Below are 24,155 nucleotides of genomic sequence, written 5' to 3'. Positions count from 1 at the left end.
TCCTGCAGCCAATTAACTGTTCCTGAAAAGAAGAGCGTGTTGGTATAAAAAGTGCTTATGAGGCTTAAGGGTAGAACTTCAACTTTCATACTGGAGTTCAAGGTTTCATCTGCAAAGTATGGACTTCCAGCTTCTAAGATAAATAATCCAAAGGGATCTCCACGATAAAATAGCCAAAAACACAAAGGAGGAAAAAAACCCCGAACAATATACCAACCACTTAACTGACATTTTTATTATGGCAGCAACAGCATGAAATCTCCTTAATGCTTGTATTCAAACTCCAGTATGTTGACATATCTTTCAGCTAACACTAAAAGTATTATCTTCAGGAACATAAATTCCTTCCTAGCTCATTACAAGAGCTGCTCAGCACTCCTAAAATCATCTCCTGATCTACTGCGTAATCACACAGCAGTATCTTTGGCTCCCCTCTGTATTATCTGCACATTACACTTCACCTTCCTATAACATGATCCTTTCCAATTGCTGCACAGAGATTAAACTTTCTGCTAGGGGGTAGCCAAACACCTGGATGCAACAGGTTGCAAGCAAGAGAGGAAGAAGGGAGCAAGCAGGCGAGGGAGGATTAAGCTTCTCAAGAAGAGAGCTAACTAAAGACAGCATGGCAGCATGCCGCAGGAGAGGCATGGAAAAAGCCAGTCCCAGAAGGTGATGGACTACAGAGATGTCTGGTTTGACATGGATCAGCGCAAGCCATCACATTAATGAGAAATGGAGCTGTTACATGGGGTGGCAAGAGAGGGGCAGGGGAAGTTGCACAACAGCTTTTCACAAAGACTTCTTTATAAAAATCAGCTGCATCTTCTAGAGTAGATGTTAGTGGGTCAGGACAGATGCACTCAAGCCAAGTAAAACCCAAACACTATTAATCCATCCTTAGGAATAATAATTAAGAAAGACCTTATCCAACACTCCCCAGATTGCATTCTCACAGCATATCCTCCTACAGATTAAGGAGCACTTAAATGGAAAAGTGGAAATAACTTCTCTTACTGAGCAGCCTGATTTTCCTTTTTTTAAAAAACTGCAAATAAGGCAAGAATACAGCCCCACTGGTATGAGCTGGAAGACATACACTTTTTTGGTACATCCTAAGGATCTCTGAGAAAAGCTGTACAGGCTTCAAGAACACAGACCTAACATTTACATCTCCATTTAGACAATATACCAAGTACGTATCTCACACCAGTGTCTTATTTTTGCAGTACTCAAAGGATCACAGTCTACTTATTTTCTCAGCACATTAGCTCACCTGCATGAATTCTAAACTTCCCATGCTATGTCTTAAAATATAGTTAAGGCCATAGTTTATGCAAATAAAAAGTAAATTAACACTAAGTTTTGAAGTTGTGTATTTGTTGGACAAGACCCATTGCTTTGCACCTACAAGCACATCAGGGTTACACAAGAGTAAGCATTTTACTAATACAGGCCTTAAGTGTTTCTGGAAATAATGTCAAAGCTAAAGAACTATGGAAATGTTTCCTCTCCTCTTTGCCTCCCCTAAATGGGATTCAACAAGAACAGAGTTCGTAGACAACTCAAGCGAACAACACTAATTTTTATTTGTAAGTGTCACAATACAGCCATCAAAAAACTTGAAGAGCTGAACATAGGACTTGCATAGATTGTTTAAATTTTTTTTTTTAGGCCAAAGACTCTCCATTCACTGTTTGGCACAAAGATAGCTAACACATTTCACTGTAGACCTGTAATTCTTAAGAAAAAGAAAGAACACCACATTTGGTTTCTCTAGTAAGCAAAGCTAATACACAGCTGTGATCTTTTTTCACTCAAATACTGTAAGTCTCTTGGGAAAGACTTCTTTGTGCTTTGGTTAAGAACTTAGAAATCAAAAGCCTAAGATCGATCCTTTTGCAGAATTACATTCTTGGAAATGCATACAGCATTGTGTGCCATGTCCCTCTGATAGAAGGCACAATTTATGAAAAGAACATTCATGAAAAAAACAGAAGCTAGTTCTGAAAGGATAAGAGTGTCACCACTAATGGTGGATTTTTTTTTTTTTAATCTGGGCAAGACCACCTCTTATATTCCCCACTCCTCCAATAAATTTGTAAAGTAACTTCAACATTCATAAAATGAAAAATTTTTGAGGCATGAACAGTTGTAAGAAAGAGACACATATGAGCCAACACAGTTTTCTACTGGTGCAGAGTTACTTTACATGTGAGAGTAGTCACTACCCCTCAAGAACCCATCGTGTGTCAACTACAAGCACATGATTACAGGCAACTTGTTTTAAAACTTCATTCTCCCTGCATATTTAAGGTCTAGTGAACCAAACCGTATGTGGCGGTAAAGCTGATCATTTTGTCTAAAGTGCTTGATGAAAGCAGGGAAGCTATAAAAATGATAAATTAGTGAAACCAAAAGTAGAAGAGTTACATCTCTCATATAAGAAAAAAAACCTGGAGCATTTCCACATTTTCTTCTTCCATTAGACAAGACACAGCAACAAGATCCTTCACAATGAAGAGCTCCCTTAAAATGTACATAGTTCATAACACATTTTTTCTTACATTTCTGGGATATGAAGTCATTTGACGTAAGACTCAGGAACAATATTCCAAAAAAGAAAGTATTATTACAGCTAAGAAATGAAGATTACATAGCAAGTTTTAGCCACTTAGAAAAAAAAAATCTTTGGGAAAATGCTATTTAATACTTTCAATAACTTTAAATGCCCTGATAATATACATTTTACAGTAGAAATGCAAGAGCCTTTGGAACACAGCAATGCTTGGTTCTGTGTATATCTTAAGACATCATCTTTTTCTTACATTCCACTGAGCAAAAGACCATCCCTTCCACCGGCATGAACTTCTGGCCAATTAGACACTTGCTGCAGCAGGAACACAAGAAGCATTCCTGTGTAGCATGCCAGTTGAAGTTGTTGTATGTCACACGCTGAACTTCTGGATCTATAGCATTATGACAGCCTTGGCAGATCTGTTTAGAAACAAAATGACACTCAAATGAAGCATATACATCCTCTCTAAAAGTCCAGTAAAAGATGGAATTCTTAAATATTTTTGGAGAAGAGAGACAGGTGTTAAAAAAAGCCCTTGAAATAAGTCTCCAGCTTTTGATTTTCCTTTATTTTTTAAAGCAGTTTCCAATCAAAATGCAGCCGAGGACACAACAAAATAGAATGTGCATAATAAGTTAACTACTGCTGAGACTAAACTCAAGACAGTTATCATAGTTATGATTTCCCAGTGCCCAAACAATGATAAAAACTTGTCGTGCCAAACAGCACAGATCTTCATATATTAACCCATACATTTGAAGAGATTAGTTACAAGTCCCCCTGTGCATTGGCTGCTGTAAAGCAATGCCAAAGAATTGAAGGTTTCTAGAAAGTCTTTACATAATTAAATTAAAGTCTTGTTGTCAAAAATTATCATTTAGATCAAGGAAGTTAGTGTTTTAAGAGAAAAAAGCCTCTCCAAAACATTCTCTCTTACACCTATCTCAGGTGATTATTAACTGCCAGCTGGAGATAATAGTTTTTCTCTCCATTAACTATATAAATAGTCTAGATGCACATCAGACTGAACTCCCAACTACTGGCTATTTAATTGGTAGATATGAATGGACCATCATCTCAGATTAGAGCTCCTAACACAACTAGGAATCAAGAACTACCATCCTTTCCCAAACTTCTAGCTTTACCCCATCAGTTACTCTCCTTTATAACTATGTGGTTAGAAATACAAAAGAAAAAGTACCTAGATTGCTGTTGCCATCACAGGCTTTTAAAAGACTAGCTGAATTTGAATCCCACTGATCACAATGAACTACGATATGCACAAACTACACATTTAGCAGCTTTACTCACCTTTACCTACTTTACTGCTCCTGTTACAAAATCCTACTTCACCACTGGCAAAGTTAAAGGTATTTTCAGAACCACCTCCTCCCTGTCAGTGGCTTTTGTTTGAGTTTATGAATTGACAATACACTTGTCCACTTTTGAGTTTGGTTTGGTTTTTTTTTTTTAAAATGGAAAAAAAAAGATTGACTTGAGCCTGAACTTGCACTTAATTTATACTTCAAATACACCCACACTGGGAGAAAGTAAGAGTTTCAAGCTCCACAGATACATGTTCTCTTCCTTCACAGCACCAACATGTGTAGAAGGATCTTACCGCAGCATGGTTCTTCACATAGCAGGGTTTGCAGACTGGCTTGTCATTCACCATTACATAGATCTCCCCAGCCAAAACACAATCACAGTCAAAACAGCAGAAGTGCTTCAGATGCCAATTTTGACCTTCCGCTTGAGTATATTCATTGCTGAATATTAGCTATGAAGATAAAAACAAATATTAATATATGCATTTGAATAGTATTTCTTTTAATAAAGCTGGCCTCAGGATGTTTTGTAATTTCAAGGAACTCCTGGTGATTCCACTGCTTGAAATGATTTCAACAACAAAAATTAAGGCCTTCATTTGTTTGACTGTTTTCCAAAAGCCTCCATTTCATTTATTAAGAACCAATAGATGCCCAAGACACCAGGCAGGCCGTTCTCTGCATGCTGCATGAGGTGTAATTTAGTAAGGCGCTCCCCCTAGTGCCCTTCCTGAGGAAACTACTGCATAACTGAGACTTTGTAGAAGACTTTGGACTCATGAGTTACATCCTATATCCCTGTAGACCACACAAAATCCCCACCAAATCTAAAGCAAACTATGGATCTTCCTGAACACGGGGCGACCCTATCAGTTTCGGTTCCTTGCAACTACAATCAGCTAAAACTGGTGAAGGCACATCATCTCCCTGCACTGAAATATTTTACTAAAATCATATTCACTTCTCAGGGGAGCAAACTTGTGTACTGAAACAAAGGACTAGGCTATTTCCTACCTCATCACATCCAGCACAGCGGGGTTTTTCACTATCACAATAATGTCTTCCACAGTACAGGTTACCATTCTTCCAGAAATAGATCATGTCTACTAGAAGTTCACTGCAGGTGCAACAGACAAAACACACTGGGTGCCACAATTTGTCATATCCAGCACGTTCTGCGTAGACAGCTGGGTCACCTTCTTTCATGTTCAGTTTGCAGCGATAGCAGGACTAGAAAGAAGTTATTACCAAGTTAAATAAGTCTTTGAAGAGGTATATTTATAGCAATTACATGCTACTAAGATATTTAATAAATCCTACTTTCCCAGACTGAAATGAAAGCATTAGTTTACTCCCATGATCAGTAGCATGACATGATGCCACAGTACAGGTTTAACTAAGCAATTCAAGGTTATGTACATTCTACTGACATAGCACTAGTATTACTTAAATGGATTATTGTATTTTGTCATATTCATATTCTTGCAACTAGAGACCAGTTCTTAAAAAAACAACAACATGCAATTAAAATTCATGTTATGTCTATGAGCCTTGCATACTCGAGAATAAAGAGAGAATAATAAGAAGCCTCAAGTGAGAAAAAAAAAATCTGAATATTTCAAACTCATTCTCCTTAATGCTGTGTTCTAGGGACACTAGTCACTCATGGCTGTTGTCCAACAGTCTGATTAATGATCTTAGGATGGGGAGAGTGATTATGGAGAAGGGACTACAAAGTTTATGAACATGGTTACACTACAAATAGTTCCAAAACATTCATAGTCAGTCTTCTGCCCTATACCTGCTTCAGAGAGGTTTTGTCATCAAGTCAAAAAACACAGGTGGTTTATGTTACTGAAAAAAATTTTAATCTACAGTTTAATCATCAGTTTGGCATTTCCTGCACTGCAGTTGGTCTGTGGACTGGGCTGAAGATCCTGAGAAGGTTTTTTGTATGATTCGCATCACTACAGGCCCAACCACAAATGGCCTCAGTTTTCCATTTCGTGTGTGTATATATCCGTATGGTTTTTTAAGTGTCTTGGCTGTTAGGCATATTGATCAGATCCCCACACTTGTTTCAGACAACTTCAAAACATACACAGAAAGACATCAAAAGGACCAGAAGAACAGCTTGGAACAGAATGAAAGCTTTTTGACTCTTTCTATTCTAGACCTCATACTCCAAGAGGAATCAATTAGAAGGCTTAGTAGTTTTACAGACCCAGATCAGGGCAAGACAGTTTACCTGCCATTTGCAACATCCCCAGTCTATGTGGTTAAAAGGTGCGTAAAGAGATTTGCTTCTTTACAAGACAAAAGCAGCGTGAATTTCCATTTTTCTGTTATTCAGCTTTTATTTTGTGGTGAAATAGATTTTTTTTAAACAGAGGCAATTATTCTTAGTATATTTAACATTAATAGTGGAGACCTGTTTGGTTTGGTTTTGTTTTGTTGTTGATTTTTTTTTTAACCGTGTTTAAAAGAATTGCAATCCATTCCTATAAAGAAAATTAATTTTTCAAGAGGTTCTGTTTACCACAGCTATAGGAATGCATGCTTTCAGACTCAGTCTGAAAGACAACATATAAGAAAATTTGGAGAACAAAGACGCAGCACCAATGAAGAGGAAAAAACGTGTAGACAAGAATGGCAATTCTTCTGCAAGGTATTTAAGAGCTCTTCTCTGTATTGGATTATTTTGAATTGTTAAAAAAAAGTTGAGATAGTCTCAGACACAGGCTGTGGCATTAAGTCATATTGCAGAAATCAGACCAGAAAAAATACTTAAAAATAATATATCTAAATCCTGATTATTAGGCCAGGGTAAACTCAGTACCAACAACAGATAAGCAACTCAAACGTTCACTTACAATATTAAACGCTTCTAAGCCTCTTTCACTGCACACAGTGATGAAGATACGCTTGGCCTAAATAGTAGGAGGTATACTCAGGTGCTCGAGTAAAGAAAACTTTGGAAGTGATAAATAGGTGTAATATGAGAAACTAAGCACTTTTTGATACGACTCAAGAGGACAGAGTGCCTCCTGCCCTTGACTTAATGTAGTCCAAGCCAGAGGCCAGTGGGGTACAATGCAAGTTGTGTAGTTCTGTAGGTCCTTCTCCAGGTAGTAAGCGAAGAATTGCTGTGATGAAACTAAAGTAACCCAGCAGGAGAGTCTGGGTTACACAAAATGACAGCAACCTAATCAAGTCACGGTAAAATAACTTTTTAATATCTTAGAATCTCTACAACAAGATAATGGCAAAAATAACTGAATAATTCCTTTTAGAAAGTAGCTACAGGTAACCAAACGGCAGAGCATATCACTGATTAAGGTAAGTTTTAGCTTTGAACATGCCCTCTTATGTGTTAAATTTATATTCCATATGAATTATACCAGAAGTAATATACTACGTCAGTTTAAAAAACAACAAAACCACACCAAAAGCAGCACACAACACCCCCCAGTAACACTGAAAGCCATGTTCTACAACCATGTTAACAAACTTTTATCTCCATCTAGAACTTGCAGACAAATAATTTTTAGGATTCATACATATAACAGCAACATTTCTGGAAATCAAGTTACAGAAGCTTTTGCCACTCTGAAGTGAAGGTCCACCTTCACTAAACTATTTTAATGTTACTTTAGTAATCCCACCCCTATTTTGTATTTGTAACTGGCAGCTGAGAGATGCATAGCAGAAGTTAGCAAGTTATGTCAGAAACACTTTAAGGCTATAATTTTAGAAATATCAATGAAAACTGGGTAATTTTACATACCTTTTTTTTTCTGAGCTATTACAAGGCAGAAATCAGATGCCAAAGAAAATAATAGATCAAAAGAAAAAAAAAAAGATCTGAACATGAAAAGGCTAGTCAAAACAGCCATTATACAGCTTGGCTTTTTGGATATGGGAGGGTGAGGTGTTGCTTTATTATTTCTTAGCTTAATTTAATTTTAAAACACAATTTGTCAAGGGATAATTTTGGTGCTCTTCCAAGAAAGAGGGGAAAACAGGCTTCTAAAATTAAACTAAACTTTTCAAGAGGAGGAAAGTGTAGCAATTAGTCTGTAAGACTACACAAGTTTCTTCTGTAAAAGCCACCCTGCTATACTACATCTGCAAACCAACATGTTTTTGCAATGAAGATGAAAAGGTCACTTCAGAAGTTATTTGCTGCAAGGCACTACATATGGTCAAAAACCAGGGTTCTTTGCAGACATTCACAATGTTTTCCAGTTCATCATCTTTCTTTCTCTCCCCAGATTTTCACTATTCCAAGTTAACAAACAAGTTCATTGGGTTATAAACTACCAAAGGGAGCACTCAGATAATAAAATACTTTCTTACTTTATCTTTCTTATACTTACATACTGAGATGCCTTCTGATCTGGGGACTTGTCCTTCATCGCTCCTACAGAGGCTGAGGTGCTTCTGTCACTGTCGTTTACGTTATTCTTCTCAGTAGCTCTCGTTTCCACCTCGCCGGGGAGCTTGACATCTCCTACGCCAAGCGCCTCATTTTTGTACTTCTTCACAAATTGTTCCATCTGCTTAACTTCATTGGGGGAGAGCTCGTGGCATTTTGAAGGATCCTGATCGTGAGCAGGCAGCTGCTTAGCCAACTGTTTCTTCCTGTACTGCGCGCCTTCCGAGCCAGCAACAGGCTGCTTCTCCTTGGGTAGCATCTGCATATACTGCCTAGCCTGAGCCAGAAGGAATTAGATATCAGATGCCACTTCAACTATAGACCCATCCTTTTAAGCAACACGTGACTAAAATATCATCTCTACTGTTGTTAGTGACAATCAAATTTGCCAAAAACAGAGTTCTTTCCATACACATTAAGCTCCCAAAACATAGTAGATGGAGATAAAATACAGCAGATGCATTGATTGGCTTCTTCCCAGAGTAAGAGACAGACTTCCTTTTAAGCCTTTTACAGAATAATTACTTCTCAGAGTAAACAATAATTAACATTTACACAGCACCTTGTCTCTTCAAAGCTATCTAAAACTACTGATCGTTAGCGTAGCTTTAAAAAGTAGACGCTGAAACAGTTTGCCTGGGGCACTCAGCCCACTGAAGAAGTAATTCTAACTAAATAAAGAAAAAAGCTCTAGTTCCAATAAAGCAAGAACAAGCCTAAAAATTGAAGTGGTAATTGAATTTAAGTAACAGTCCATTTAGATGCACAACGTTTGATTAATTCACTGAAAAAGGATATTTTCAGAGGTAGTTCAGAGATAACGTGATTCCGGCATGGATTATACAACACCATGGTACAGTAAATTAGCAATCAAAGTTTGAAAAGTGAAGCAAAATCCTCAGAAAGCTATCTATCATCTTATTTACATCAGCTGAAAACATACTGGAAGAAAGTTGCTTCTTTAGACATCAACATCGACCTTGTTCTCACCATATACAGTAAAAGCTATATGCAAGTCTGAGTGTTCCCCTTAACTTTAAACAATGACAAATTGTTGTGGCATTGGGATCGTGTGTTGGGTCTTTTTTGTTGTGTTTTTTTTTTACTTATTTTTATTTTTGCTTTTAAGCCCACACTCCATGCAAATTTATCAAGTGTACTAAAAAAGGCAAGTTAGAGAAATTGGACTCCAGGGACTTAGCAGATAATGCTTAATCCTATCTATTAAAAAAAACCACCACATCTCCCCAGTTCTCAAGAGGTGCCATAGACAAGCACCCATGCCTGCAAGATGACACAGGCAAGAATCATTAAACAGGCACCATATTTTCAGTTTTGAGGAAGAAAAGAGGTACATTCAGAATGACTACAAGAGGCAAATTTATCCTTCTGGTAGACTCTACTTCTCTATCTCCCATCAACTCCTGCCTTGAACATGAAGGAAAAGTGGGTCGGACTTACAAGTGTCTGATTCTGAACAGGAGGAGCCCACTCATAAGTCACCGTATTGATGGATATGTTCTTCTTGGCTGCCACTGGATTAGTCAGTATCATTACATTGCGTTTATACATGGGGATTCCATCATTCTTCAGCTTTGCAATAAGGGTTGTGTATTTTGTATCTTCAAAGAGTTTCCCCACTTTACGATCCTCCTCATTACTTGTGAGGACATCATGCTCTTCCTGGCCACATTTGCAGTTGCGACATATTTTTCTGAAATTTATGGAAACAGCGACAAATTTAGTCTCGGCTGAAAATTACACCTCACACCAGCTGCATGCATAGTAACATCATCACTGGGAACCCGACACCATGTTGTCAGTGCTTTGATTATGAATATACAAGTTATTCTGCAATACATCAAACACCTCTTGAGGATATTCTTCATTTCTCATGTTGTATTGTTTACATTCTTTGTTCACAGAGATTATGATCAGATAGATATCAGTCAACTATACTAATGCATTTTGAATGTGATGCTATATCATTCCTTCAATTACGTCTCAGTACTGATCACACACATACACGTCCATTATCACTCACCTACCAGATTATGAGTAGTCACCAGAAGTTAACTTAAATGCATCAACGTGATCCCCACAGCAGTCATTTATTTGGGCTTTTAGTTTTTCAGGTTCTCTTTATACAGTCAAAATTACACACACTATACTATTTACTTCATATGCATTTCACTGTATACATGATATCTGGTTATCACAGGGTTGCTATCAAGTGGAAGCAAGTATTTCCTAGAAAGGAAAAAAATGCATACAGCCATATATACAGTGTAATTGCACTGAGTTCTCTTCAAAGTTCAGCATTTAAAAGAGAAGATGAAAGAAAAGTGAAAGGCTTATATGGACAAAGCCTTTCAAATGGCTCTGAACCAAGCCAGAGGTACTCTGGCGCACACTGCACAGAGAATTTTCACAGATAACAGCCTTAAAAGGTAGAAGGCTTTACTTAGATATAAATGGTACTCTTTCATATACAACACATTTGAACTCATTTGATTAAGGGATATTAGATAGTGTTTTATTACCTTAAGCATAATTAAACAATTCACGTATGATAAACAGAACCTTGGATTAGACAAGCTAGTATACTATTTATTAATGGCTTCCCCAGCGCTTCAGTTCAAAGCAGTCAGCACCAGTATATGGAAATTAGCGTAGCTGGATGTTAACTAAAGGTTCTTATTATAGCCTAAGAAAACAGATCAACCTTCTAGATATCTTGAGTTTGAAGAGGAATGAGTAATATTTTACCCCATTATTTATTCTTCACATAGCAAATAGCATAAAGCTACTACCTATAAAATGCTTCTCAGCCCTGCTTGACAAAACTCATGGAACTCTAGCATCGCTCCGTATCTTGCTTTCTGAAGTCTCGAAGGTGAGATACATACGTTATCTTAAGGCATCCAACGGGTACATGACAAGAACATGCCACGACTACAGCAGGCCCATTAGGTGATGGGAAAGGAAGGAAGGAGGTGGTCTGCATATAATTGGCCACATGAAGTGATGCACAGCCAGCCCCAAAGACATGCACCACACATGTACGCCTGTTTATGATGTGGGGTACTTTCATTGCAGTGTGCGATGGGTGCTGCCCTGGTCATGTGATTATACAGCAACCATACGTTATTGTAACCTAAGTTATGAAGTCCACTCCAAACAGAAATAAGTCACTCCACTCTGAAAGCAACTAGCAAAATAAGAGTGTTAAGCAGAATGGACTCCACTTTGCAACACAAACCACCTAAAGATATCAATAATTAAAGAATAGGCAGTCTGATGGCTTGTACGATTTCCAGCTCTTTTCCACAACAGGAAAGATGGACAAAACATCAAAGCTGATACTTATCTGGACACCTAGTAAATACTAAGCACTCTGCAATCTCCCAGCCTACAAAAAGAGTCAAGCATGAACTAGCATTGCATATTAAGTCCAAATGCTGTACTATACACCTCGAGCACTAGCAACATAAAATTGTGTAAGACTGTTGCTGATACATCCTTTATCTAGCTGATACTTAAAGACTATTTAATAAAATAATAGAGCAATTTATACTCAATTCGCTCATCTTTTAAGGTATAATCATACGTATACCTTGTTACTAACTCTCAGTTATGTCGCCTTTGAGTTCTAATACTAGGCAATAGCCTCAGACCTTACTTTTTGCAGGCTTAGTTCATTTTTACATCAGTGACTGAAGTGCGGCTATATGCTTCACAGCACACATGTAACTGGAATTCAAACAGTTAGTCCATTTGAACAATAGTTTATTAGTTATTTTCTTCACTTTTACAACTCGGCAATAGTTATCCCCAGTTTTAGTCTTGCCTTGTGACAGGATGTGATCTAATAACATTGGTGAACAAAGACATTCTCAGGTAACCTGCAGACTCATGCAAATAAAGTATAGTCTTGCTGTCCAGAACTGCTCTGCTTGCAAAATAGAACTCAGTAAGAGCAATTTATACTGTTGTACTGCCTGTGTGGTCACAACAGCAGCGTGACAGTTCAAGCAGCTCTCCCCACTCTGTACAGCATCCAACTGCGGTGAGGCAGCGGACAGCCTACAGAGCCCAGACTATCCCCAATAATCTGTGGTAGAATTCATCCCCTGATGCTTTCACATGTGCTAGAAAAGCCACAAGTGCACCTTATTTTCATTAATGCTACACAATGAAATTGCATATCTATTTTCTGATAGAGACTTCTCTCAGAATGCAGAATAGCTTTGAGATCCTGTTTCTGCTTCCAACTAGGAAAGCATCCTGATTCAATTGCTTTTATCCTCAGTCACACCTTGAAGGCTTAACATGTTTCACTGTTTTCAATACTGGTGAGAGATTTTCTGTTGTCCTGATAAACAGATACTTGCAAAGAAGTGAAAGTGTATAACTTGTCCTCAGGTCATCCTTTCTGGGTCCCACTGTGAAAACTGGCATAAAACTACTGTGCTGTGTAGTTGCATTGAAAAGTATGAGATACTCCTTAATCCCTCCCCCACTCCGACTTACTTAAATTAAGAATTTAACATTAGACTGAGATGTGCACAGTTATCTCTTTGCTCCTTCAAGATTAAGTGAATGACTCTCTGTCTATATGCAGTTTGCAAGAACCTGTTGTAGGGGCTATGTTACAAAATCACAGTTGTGGTGGCCCTGGCATTACAGCTTGAGGATAGTTAAGTCTCCAAATACACGAGAAAATCCATCAACAATGGGGATAATGCCAAGTCACAACTGATGTCAACATACGTCAGTAAATCACAGGAAAATCCCCAAGGCTGTTGCCATTTCACCTGCTCCTCAGGGCTCCCCTGGACCTCAGCCACCTGAAATGTCTGTACAGTGATAACAGCCAAGTTTCCTCTGATTTATAATCCCTTTTCTTGAATAATTTCCAGTCCTAGAAGATATTCAATTGACATTTACACACATAAATCTTCCTGCAGAGTACTGTTTACAATTTAGTCATACCTTCTTCCACTAAGCAGCACACTTATTTGTTAGTCACTGTCCCTTCTGCAGAAGGGATATGGCCGATTACTTCTACTCAGAATAGAGTCAGCTGGTCATTTCTTTGGCTCTGATACAGCCATCTTGCTGAAGTGACCTTGTCCCATTACCTCAAACTTACACATCGCAAGTCTGTCTGATAACTGATGTTTAGTTTTTATTTTTGGTGTTAAACACCTCACATGTGGTAGGAGAACCAGTTATATTACATATGTGTATATGTATATGACTTGGATTTCCCTCTTTTGGCTCCATCTAGAAAACAGGCAGCAAGAATTATTTGTTCCCTCCACCTGCATTGTCAAAAAGAGATTTCCCCTTCACTTGAGGACATTCAGCAAGATCCCTGCTGAAGGAGGTATTAGAGGCTCCTGCTTACTTGTTCACAGCTCTCAGGACTTCAACAAAGGAGAGAAATGTTCCTCCAGTCAAATCTCAGCAGTTTGGGAACCCATTCAAAACATGGAACATAAGGAGGAAGCTTCAAAATTTGTGGGATTAAAAGTTGCATGTCACTGGAAAAAGACAGATTTAGTAGATTTTACCTTTCCTCCAGGTCTTGGGTAGGTAGAAAGAGGAAGGAGGAAGGCAAGCAGCTTCCATGCTCTTTCCCAATGTCCTGGATTTCTACCGACAGCAAGGATCAAAGACTTACAGTCTGCAAAACCAGATTTCATCAATCCTCCCCACTTCCGTACATTTTGTGTATAGAGAGGAGGAATAATTCAGATCATGATTCTTCCTACACTGGCTTTGCAGCGACTCCTAGTGACAGGAAGAGGCAACTGCAAGCATAGAGGACCCCTCAACAAATATCTGGCAAGTCCTGAGCCTTGTGTCCTCCACACAGAAAGACTAACCTCCTTCCATGAATCCTTCTGTTATGTTTTATTGTTATTGTATTTATTGTTATTAATGCAGCTATATAATTACAAACTCTTAGAACTGTGCTTTGGTACTTGCCTGACAGCCTTAGTACCAGAAAGCGTCAAAGCCAACTTAAAGCTCTCTCTGCCTTCCAGGGACTGTATCTGTTCAAAGAAGCCAGAAGCTGAAAATGGTTGTTCACAGAATCACAGAATGGTAGTGGTAGGAAGGGACCTCTGGAGATCATCTCGTCCAGCCCCCTGCTTGAGCAGGGACACCTAGAGCAGGGGGCACAGGAACGCATCCAGGTGGGGTTTGAATGTCTCCTGGGACGGAGACTCCACAGCCTCCCTGGGCAGCCTGTGCCACTGCTCTGGCACCCCCACAGGAAAGAATTTTCTCATATTTAAGTGGAACTTCCTGTGCTCCAACTTGTGCGCATTGCCCCTTGTCCTGCATTGGGCACTATTGAAAAGAGCCCAGTCCCATCGTCCTGACACCCACCCTTTAGATATTTATAGGTATTGATGAAATCCCCCCTCAGTCTTCTCCAGGCTGAACCAACCCAAGTCTCTCAGCCTTTCCTCATAAGGGAAATGTTCCAGTCCCCTGATCATCTTGGTAACTCTCCGCTGGACTTGCTCAAGCAGTTCCACATCCTTTGTAAACTGGGGGGCCCAAAACTGGACACAGCACTCCAAATGTGGTCTCACCAGGGCAGAGTAGAGGGGGAGGATAACCTCTCTCCACCCGCTGGCCACACTCCTTTTAATGCATCCCAGGATACCATTGGCCTTCTTGGCCACTAAGGCACATTGCTGGCTCATGGTCAACTTCCCAAGCTTAAGATTCTCATCTCCAAAAGCTTTTTAGTATCTTGGCAAGCCGCACCAGAGACAATTACCAATACTGGAAGTATATACACAACCAAGATAATCAGAACCTTCCCTCCTGCTTTTAGCAACTTCCGACTTTTGTCCCACACCTCCCTCTCGCAGTGAACGCACTCCCCAAGAACAAACATTTATATGAGTAGCAGTCTCTTACAGCCAGCCTGCCCTGCTAATTTTGCAGAGGCAGTTTTGCAGTCTGAAAGAAGTCTAACACCTGAACTGAGAACACCCTGTCCGCTGCTACACTTGGATAGAAGCATTATTCTGAGGACAACATAAAAAGCAAAAGCTATTAAACAGACTAAGATAAAGCAGGTAATTGTTCACTGTTCAGCTGCCATTGTAGACTGTGGCGCTCATTGTATTAATTTTGCGTTCAGCTCACAGCACTGAGGCTTCCAGAACTTCAAAGTTCAAGAACAGATTTTACTAAGGGCTTTGTTTACCACCATTTCTGTACTAGCCCAAATTAACAGTTCTGCACCTATATAACCATCCTGCACACTGTGCCAAGAATTACAGCCCAAAGTGCTTAAAGAGCACTTGCCACCCCAGAAAAGGTATCTTCCCAACACTCCCAGTATAGAGAATAACGGTGTAGCAACTCCATGTAAAACACTGTTATCAGACAGGTACACTTGGATTTTTTCATCCACTTTCCGATCTGACTCCCCAAAGGCAGAACTGAGGCTCTTCTGTGCAGAAACACACAGAGAAATTACACCTAGCTCTTTGAGGTATACCAGTTTTCATGTATCAGACCAGGGGAACAAGAATTACGTGATCTGCTGAAGCTCCTCAGCTCCACCCAGGAGAGGGCAGTGTCACCCTTACACTGATGACAGCTAGGACTGCAGCCTGCCCATGCTGCAAACACAGCTATTGCCTCATTTGTTGCACTAGGTCCAGCTGGCATGCAGGTCTCTTTCTTCACAGTGCCTATATGGTGCTGTGTCTTGGATTTGTGGTTAAACAGCACTAATAGCACTTGCTATTGCTGAGCAGTGCTTGCACACTGTCAGGGCTTTCTCTATTTTGGGCTCTATCCCCACCTCAGCAAGTAAGCTGGGGGTAGCCAAGAAGCTAGGAGGGGACACCGCTGTCTCAAATGGGCCACAGGGATACTGCTGAGCGTGACATTAAATGGTATGGAGTAAGATGGGGGTAGAGGATGCAGGCGGCAGGGTTTCCAGCTTCCAAAGTGGCCATTGGTTGGAGACTGGCTGGGCATAAGCCTGCTGGTCAGAGGTGACGAGTGACTGCCTTTGCATCAATTGTTTTTTTTCCTCCTCTTTCCTTCACCTGTTAACTGACTTTAAAAGTGAGAAAACTCACGGGTTGAAATATTCTTCCTTTTCTCTCCCCCACCCCGCTGTGAGAGGACAGCGAGTAAGCAGCTGTGTGGGTGCTTGGCTGCTGGCTGGAGTCAACTCACCAGAGTTATTCTTCCCAACTTGTAACAGTTTCTCCAACTACAGTCCCTACTTCGATATCTATCTTATACAGAGACACTGTCGTGGTTCAGCCTCAGCTGGCAACTGAACACCACGCAGCCGCTCGCTCACCCCCCCCCACCCCTGTGGGATGGGGAAGGGAATCGGGCGAGCAAAAGAACTTGTGGGTTGAGATAAGCACAGTTTAATAATTACAATACAATAATAATAATTATTATTATGATAATAATGACAATAATGTTAATATAATAAAATGGAAAAGGAAGGGAAAGAAAAAACAAAAAAAACCCACAGAAGCACAAACGATACAACCACTCACCACCCGCTGACCGACGCTGCCTGCCCCCGACCCGCGATTGCTCCCACCTCCCCCCGGCCAGCCCCTCCCAGGTAACATACTGGGCATGACGTTACATGATATGGAATATCCCTTTGGCCAGTTTGAATCCGCTCTCTTAGCTGTGCCCCCTCTCCTCCCGGCTTCTTGTGCACCCAGCAGAGCATGGGAGGCTAGAAATGTCCTTGACTAGTACAAGCGCTACCCAGCAACAGCCCAAAGCATCTGTGTGTTATCTCAACATTTTTTTCCATGCTAAGTTCAAAGCACAGCACTACACCAGCTAGAGTGAAGAAAATTAACTCTATCCCAGCTAAAACCATGACAGACACAACAGTAAAGTTAGTGATTAAACTTGAACTGCTTCTCATAATTCATGTTATAAAGACCATATTCTGTCCGCTCCTGATATAGTTTGCTTCTACTTAATATATCCTTAAAATCTGAAAGTCTAACATGACTAAATGAACAGCTATTAGGAATCCATCCCGTTCTGTTCAAGTGTTGGAATTCCAAGACATGTGTCATGCAAAGCATATGGTAATATATCTTTTTCCTTTGAAAACTGTTTACGCAAGACTGATTTCAGACTTCAGACCCACACCCTTCCTGTTCCCAGTAGCAGCTCCGCTGCAGAAACACCTATTTTCTAAATCATTCTTGAATTGCCTGAATAGCTAACTCTCAACTATTTCAGAGGTATGTGCCACGTTCACCTGACACCTAGAAGATGCTTCTCAGACTACTTCCAGCCACCTTATTTACGTGGTCTATCCTATAACAATCAGATTTCCAAATTAAAACTTAAGATTAACTAAACAGCCACTGTTTTTATATCTTTCTCTTTCCTTCTTTTTAATCCACTGCTGTCTACAGGCTCTTGCTTTCTAGGACACAGACAGTGCTCTGACAAGTTGTGCATTCAGGACCTGGCACAATGAGCCCTAACCACAGAAGCATCATGAAATGTGTATAAAGAAAACCACACACACAAACCTCCAAATACACACCCAGAAGCAGACACATTCTAGCTCAGTAAACATGCTATTGCATGACTAAATAACTTTAGACATTTTCTTTTTATCCCAAATTCTTCCCTGTTGAAGAATAAGCTAGGAAGTACAAGGTCTCTTAGGAAAAGGAACAAAGGAAAAAAGGACAGAAAGGGAGAGTTGATAAGTAGTTAACTGACCTAGTCTTTTTTTTCTCCCTGACTTGTGATTTCCCCACACTGACTCTATACAGAGATCTTTCAAGTAGGAAGTGACATAATTTCTCATCTAACCATCGATAAAACAACACTATTTACTCCTGCAAAAATTTATATTCTGTTCTATTGAATCACCTAGACATGTTAAGTGTGTTCTGTTTTTCTAGTACCTCTACACCAGTCCCCTCAGTGACTGAGTTCGTATTGAAAATATTCTTTCCATAAATTACTAATTTCTTCTATCTTTAGACGATCATGTTTATTAGTGTACTGCTACTTCTTGCTCCATGTCATTAAGTTGTTTCTATACTTATATATTACAGATATGTAATCAAGAAGCTATATCCTCATCAACCTATAGCAACTTTTTGCTGTGGCCTGTTTCTCTGGTTATTTTCTAAATTGAGTCTCAGCTGCAGTCAAATACTTAGGTAAAGATACAAAATCTCCTAGGCCTTATCTGCATCTGATGCCACTCTGGCTGGGATGTAAAGACTACCTTAAACACACACACACCCACCCCCAGAATAAAACCCTACTGCAGATACAGTTATGACTGTAGCTAAAGAGCATTGGTGAAATGTAATCATTGTCACTACTAGCATGTGCGAGTTCTATTAATTATTTATGGCCTTTGCAGGCTGCTCCCTTTACGAAGTTTTTTTTTTTTTAAATAAATCAGAATCACTAAGTTATATCTTAAAGCATACCCAATATAATCAGTGCACTGAGCTAGCTAAATGTACACTCTAAGGTTTCTGTAAAACAAGAAAAGCCTTAATAAAAATTTCTGCAGAAGTAATGCCATAGACTACAGCATAGCCTATTTACTGCAACCATCATCAGCTCTTACTGGTTTAGGAGCAGTAAAGACCAAGTACTATCTAACTTACTTGAATCATGACACCTCTTCCCCAGCTAAGTAATTTGTAGATGCATACAAAGTTTCAACATCTTTTCAACACAGATAAGATAATTTTACCTAAAATCCCAGATGAAAGCTGATGTATTTGGTCAGGAGCTGAGAAAGCATTTCATTACTGAGATAAAGCACACTTCTTCCCTGTCATCTCTCTTGCTGTTGAGATATTTTTACAAACCTACTTCAACTGTTTATTAAGCTAAAGCAAATGCTTCAGCAGAAGTACTACCGTAGACTTCAGTGCAGATGAAATGATGTTTGTAACTGATTACATTGTTAAACACTGTGTTGTAACGCAGCTGAGAAGCTCTGGCCCTGAACCTAGACAGAGCTTTCGTAAAGCAACTGAATAGTTTAATTGAAAGAGAACAAAAGCAGTTACTTACACATTTGCATACATGTGCCAAGATCTGCAGTGCTGAGTCACTGCTTAAGAGACATCAGGTGTCACTTACCTCCAGAAATGAAGCTCAAATCCTTCACACTTCTCTTTGCATTTTAAGCAGGGGGCACCAAATCCTTGCTCGTGGCCCAAGCCCATCTGCATACAGAGCAAGATGACTACAGTCAGCTTCAAGAAATACACTGCATGAACAATCTTACTGCTGCCTTTATAATCTACAATCCACAACTAAAGCAATAGAAGCAGCATTTGACTAAGCCAACATCAGGACAGTATTTTGAAGGTCCACTCACCTTTCTATTGTACCTACATAAGTGACAGTGTTCACACAAGCCTGTTCATAGGGTTGAGCTAGTAGGCAGAAAGTTAGCCTTAGCCAAAACGAAGTATATTTCTGGTGACTTGTCTCCCTAGCCCAGCTTGCTCTGCAAGCTTCACACAACGGAAGCAGCAGATTCTTTGCAGCCCGCCCTTAGGTCTGTGGCTGTGAAACCACAGCAAGCGAGGCCATAAGACCTCAAGTCAAAGGACTTTTAATCCAGCTGTGAAGACAAAGTGATTTGCAGTATATCACTTGGCAAAATACAGGAGGTCAAGAAATAAACAGAATAAACAGATCCCACGTTTATATGCACTAACCTGGGCATCTGATAGGAATAAAGAAAACATTTAAGTGATTAGTCTAATATTCCCAAGTATATTTGGGACTACTCTGATAGCGACCAAGAGCTGAACATACCCTTTACAGTTAGATTTGGGCTGGACTGATGCCGGGTACATACAGAAAGAAACAGCACAGTTAGCAAAAGCAATGACCATAAATGATATGCAAAAGGTTTCACTGTGAAAAGATTAAAAGGACAGATGACCAATTCATAATGCAGAGGAAATATGAAAGAATATAAAAAACAGGGCAAAGGCCGGGTATTCATACAATATATCAACACATCGGTAAATTCAACTGAGTAAGTGACTGGTAGTTCGAGGTGAAAAATAGATACCAAGCACCATAACTTATGCATTCATATAACACAGTAAATTTAAAATGCCTCACTCCAGCTCTTTAAACCTTTGGGGAATGCTGCTCTTAAATCAGATGGATGAAGGACGATGAAACTGTGGGCACGGTTGGGTGTGCAGGCTCATGCCCAACGTGCAGAGAGGAACCCATCCCCACGCTGCCACCCACCACTGCAGCGGTGTGCGGGGCACTCCCAGTTAGCTGTGGAAGACACAGTGGGAGGGACAGTCATTGCAAAGGAGACAGCTCACCTCCAGTTCGGCTTTTACCATGAATGGAAAAGTGAACTAGAGCTGCCAAGTTCTGGTACTAATCTTAGTTCTGGCAACAATACTACAATGCCGGGGTTAACTAGATGTGACGATACAGTTTTATTATTAAGAAGTTTGCCATTTACTCTGAGAAGTCATACTGCTATTATTGTATGTACAAGGATATAAACAGCTCAACTTTTGACATGTTTCTGTCCAAGTTGAAGGAACAGATTATTCACAAACCGCTTGCTCAACACAGAACACATGGTAAGATGCAGGGAAGACCATGTTTTCAGTTATGATTGAAGGATCACTGCCTCCATAATCATTAGACATCCCTGAGGAAATCACAAAACTTTCCTGCAGATTATGGTCTACTTAGGGAGAAGAGATACATTTGCAGCTATTAAGCTACCAAGTCACACATGAAGAGAACAAATCTTTGGCCAGGATGTTCTCTAAAGTGAAAGAGGAAGCTAAAGCGGCACAAAACAATTGCCTTTTTTTTTTCAGGACAGGTTGTTTTTTTGTTTGTGGTGGGTTGGTTGGTTTTTTTTGGCTGGTTTGCAAAATCATCCAAATCATCCTCCCTAAAAAGCTGTTAAACTTAGTGCTCTTGCATTGCCCTAAAAACCCAAAACAGCCCCCCCCACCCCAAACAACAAGAACAAAAAACCCCAAAACAAAAAAGCAAAGCCAACCGTAACCCATTCTCTCTAGCTATTACTTCAACTACAAACTGGCATTACTTCTTTAAGCTTGGGCTCTCCCCTCCTTTAAAAAGAGGGTAATGGGGAGAAAGGGTAATAATGATAAATTTATTAGTGTTGTCATTAGAAGGCTTAGAAACCTAGGATCACTTGTGTATAGATTGCTGTTGTACAGTACACAGAGAAGTAGTCTTAACACTTCAAGAATTTCCAAAACACAATCTGAAATGCGAGTAAGAAAATTATTCCCCCCCCCCCCCAATTTTTTAATATATTGTTTCCAAGCCTCCTAACATTTAAGGGTTTAGGATACCTCTAGAAGCAAATTAAGGAAATATGTGCTGTCTAAATGCTCCACCCAAAACATACTCCCTCTCCAGACTAAAGCTTACTTGCATCTTCATAACCAGCTGTCTCAGCACAGATTTCTTCAGAAATACAGGATTCCGCATTCCCTCCCCAGTAATAAAGAGCACATCGTTAAGTAAATGCTTATGCAGCTTGAGACAAAAACTGAATTAGCAAAGGAGATAGACTTGTTTTGAAATATATTTCTCAGTTTGCTGCAAAAGAAGGGGATGACTTTTCTACATGCAATGTCGGGTCACCTTATGGAAAAGGTTTAGCTCGAAACTAAGGGGCACACTGAGAACTGAATTATATGTGATTCCAAATGTATGCACAGCCTCTGCCTCTGTTCTCCCAGAGAAACTATGTGATTGTTTGCCAAAAATAAACATATAAAATAACAATAGCACACAGGGCTTTTGAGTTTGTCTAACAGTCAGTGCATGTCAACTATTCCTCCATAGTGCTGTAGCAGGACCTGTTTCAGTGGTAAGGAAACCTCAGAAGTGACTGCTTCCTCTTCAGCAGCCAATTCTGCTGTAATTTGGGAAATTCAGAGAGCCTAAAGCTGAGCTGCAGTGTGCTTCTTCACTGCTGTCGCCTATGTTTAATCCCCACGCCTTCTGAAGGTCACAGCCAGCTCCATGCTGGAGCACCCAGAGATACAGAGCAGGCTGAGCACGCACTGGAGTGGAAAGGCATGCCTGAGAACAGAAGGGAATCCATTTTCCCCATAAATGGAGTTATAGGAGAAACAGCACAGATAGGTCAGCTGAAATACTGCCAAAAGAAGGTTCTTGCCTGACGACTGCCATTAATTTTCATTTTACAGCAAAGCTATCTAAAACCATCTGGTATTACTAACATACCCAACAGAGATTTAAATAGTCTGAGTACAGAAGACGATATAAATATGATTGAGATCAACCACTGCATACTGCTTTCAAGATTTCAAGATCAAGTCCTCAAGGGCAAAGAATGTTAAATGGTTACAGCTAAGTGAGAATTAGTGAAAATCCGCCCCATTTCTGTTCAGACTGGAATCTAGAGTCAAAAGTTGGATATCTTTACATTAAGGAGCCATGTGTAGAAGACTATTTCATCTTAAAAACCCAAATGATATAATTCAAGTGTCTAATAGTTTGTTCACATGCACAAGAGGAATACAGCTGTTGCTATGAAATAGCTTAAAGCTGGCTTATCAGAAGGGTTTATTGCCAAGTTTATTGAACATGACTGAGAATCAAAGTCCAAAATCTCCTGTTCTCCTTCCTATTAATTTAAACCCAAGAGCAAGTGCTGAAGCCCTACTTCGTTGCAATTTTAGAATACTAATTTCAGAATTTGTATTCCTGAGAAAACAGCAGATTTCACAGATCGTCAGAAAAAAACATCTCCCCACGTGGGATGCTATGAAAAAAAACAAAAGTCACAGACACAAATAGATGATGCATGTAGAGGCAGATGACCAGTGTAGGCTGCAGGGCGATACAAATGCAATTATATTTTGTCAGCTATGGTTTCTCTTATGTGGTAGAATATGGATAAATTTGTTAACAAGTTTGTTTCTACGTGGAACAAACTGTGCCACAGTTCACAGCACTGGTAAGAATTAATGTTGTAATGAATTGAGCATTAACGTTTTAATAGTTAAAACTGTTATGTCACAGAATTCAAGGTTATTGTTAATGGTTACAGGAAAAACAAAGATAAGCCCTGAGAATTAAAACATAAAGACAGAGCAGTAATTTTTTAAAGCTTGCCTATACTTGCTTGTAATGAGCATAGATTATTTAGGTGACTGGAGGTCACCCGGTTGCCCACAAAGAGCAGGTGCAACAAGATCAGATCTGCTCAGTGCCTTATCCAGATGCAGGTTCAACAGCCTATTACAACATTGGCCCACACAGAGTAAAGAAAATCTGTATGTTTAATAAGAATTTCTCATGTTGCAGCTTTGCCTACTGTCTCTTATATTATCACTGTACAGTGACTAGAGTCCAATTCTGTCTTTTCTATTCCCTCCCAATAAGCAGCTGGGCACAAATGATACAAAGAGTATCCTGACGGAGTTCCACTGGAAGTCTTTAATTATTTTAATAGTTACCATTTAATAGTCATCACACCGAGCACAAATATAGCCCTCAAATAAAGCTAGCTGCTCTGACCTTCCTGTCCTGTTACAAAGGAGCCCCTGGGGTGCAGCAGTAAGAAGGTGGTAAAAGAGGAACCCATAAGAAAACACAGAAGCTCCACTTGGCATTCCTAGTTCTCCCTCCCGCAAGGTTTCTTTTACCTCCTGTCCCACCGAAAGACCAGAGGTAACTTGGGTCTTGGTTCCTTTTCCTTCCTCCCCCC

At 39.8% G+C, this 24,155-nt stretch overlaps 1 protein-coding gene across 1 annotated transcript in view; it reads right to left on the bottom strand.

The window, feature by feature from the left end:
* Positions 1-1,565: 1,565 nt before the first annotated feature.
* Positions 1,566-24,155, bottom strand: part of TES (testin LIM domain protein) — a 29,924-nt gene continuing 7,334 nt past the window's right edge. The window contains exons 2-7 of the mRNA XM_075081107.1: positions 19,517-19,602; positions 9,806-10,058; positions 8,286-8,621; positions 4,921-5,136; positions 4,200-4,358; positions 1,566-2,997 (exon numbers count right to left, since the gene is read on the bottom strand). Coding sequence (XP_074937208.1) covers positions 2,806-2,997; positions 4,200-4,358; positions 4,921-5,136; positions 8,286-8,621; positions 9,806-10,058; positions 19,517-19,602 — 1,242 coding nt within the window. The 3' untranslated portion in view covers positions 1,566-2,805. The remainder of the gene's footprint in view (positions 2,998-4,199; positions 4,359-4,920; positions 5,137-8,285; positions 8,622-9,805; positions 10,059-19,516; positions 19,603-24,155) is intronic.

The sequence above is a fragment of the Phalacrocorax aristotelis genome, chromosome 1 (genome assembly GCF_949628215.1).
Source record: "Phalacrocorax aristotelis chromosome 1, bGulAri2.1, whole genome shotgun sequence".
Lineage (NCBI taxonomy): Eukaryota > Metazoa > Chordata > Aves > Suliformes > Phalacrocoracidae > Phalacrocorax > Phalacrocorax aristotelis.
This window is presented reverse-complemented; position numbering and strand designations above follow the sequence as displayed.